The sequence below is a fragment of the Cystoisospora suis genome, assembly GCF_002600585.1.
Source record: "Cystoisospora suis strain Wien I chromosome Unknown contig_4880, whole genome shotgun sequence".
NCBI classification, from domain to species: domain Eukaryota; phylum Apicomplexa; class Conoidasida; order Eucoccidiorida; family Sarcocystidae; genus Cystoisospora; species Cystoisospora suis.
Window position 1 is genome coordinate 1 of NW_027157672.1, and position 1314 is coordinate 1314.

Here is a 1314-nt window from a genome sequence, read left to right on the forward strand (position 1 = left end):
CCTATCTATCTATCTATCTTCAATGCATCTGTCTATCTATCTATCTATCTATCTCTCTATCTATCTATCTATCTTTGATCTATCTATCTATCTATCTTTCTTTCTTTCTTCATCTCCCCCTTCCTCGTTTGATCTCTCATTCTCTCTCTTTCTTCTCCTCTCTTCGTAACTTCGTAGATCTGTTGGATAGCTCGTTTCTTCTTTTCTGTCTGTCTCACCTTCTTAGCACCTAGGCGTATAGAGAGAGCAAAGCCCTGCATGATCTCCCCGGCAGAAGGGCCTATAAAGTGTAGGCCTACGACTCTCTCCTCCTCGCTCTTCACGCATATCATCTTAACTAAGCAAGGAGGCGTCAGATCCACATCTTCTGCCGATTTACGTGAACTCGCGGCCTTCTGCCGATGCACGCAGGAGTAAAACAAGGGAGAAAACTGGAAGAGATAAATCTCCAAATCTTCCTTCCCATACTTCGCCTGAAAAGAAAGAAAGGAAAAAAGAGACAAACCCACACAAAAAGAAGAGGAAGAGAACATAAGGAGTTGAAAGAAAGAAAGAAAGGAGAGAGAGAGAGGACCTTGCCAATTGAAATAGAGAGAAAGATGAATGCGAAAGATCGGGGAATGTAAGAAGAGTCAGTCGTGTCGGTTTGTCCGTGTAGATCAGCTCTCTTTCTCTCTCTGCATGTAATGTAGGTAATCTGCTAGGAGAAACTTTTTCTTCTTGTCTCTTCTCCACCCCCACTGCCTCGTCGATCAGAGAAGAAAGAAAGTCTTCTCTCTCTCTTCTATACAATTCATCCATCTATCTGCATGTATCTATATATCTATACATCTATATATCTGTATGTTATGCATATGCTATAATGAGATTCTATCAGATGGGCAGAGGAGGCCAATCGTATAGACAACTAGAACGATAGCAGTGAGATAGATATATAGCTATATAGCATATAGATACACAGTCTATATCTGTAGATCTATGCGTATGTATAGGAGTTTGCGTATACAGTAGAAATAGATGATAGATACATTGGCACAGACCAAACCCACCGCAAAATCGATGACGACGAGAAGGAGGAGAAAGAAGAAGAAGAGAATCTCCCACCTCACTTCACAAAGAGAGAAAGAAAGAAATGATAGATATGACGGCAGGATGCATGCATGCATGCTATTTTCTTCTCCTCTGGGTAGGGTAGGCTTCCTCCGTCATGGACAACTAAAAAGCTCCTGCCACGTTACACAAAACGAACACCTCTCTCTCTCTCTCTTCCTTAATCTTTCTTTCCCCTTGATCTTTCTGTCTCTTTGTATGTGT

At 41.6% G+C, this 1314-nt stretch overlaps 1 protein-coding gene across 1 annotated transcript; it reads right to left on the minus strand.

Moving 5' to 3' along the window:
• Positions 1–215: 215 nt before the first annotated feature.
• On the minus strand, positions 216–473 carry CSUI_008608 (thioredoxin reductase; the record flags this gene model as incomplete). The annotated part of the gene is made up of 1 exon (XM_068068736.1): positions 216–473. A coding segment is annotated over one exon (258 nt), but the record flags the coding sequence as incomplete, so codon positions are not given.
• Positions 474–1314: the final 841 nt, after the last annotated feature.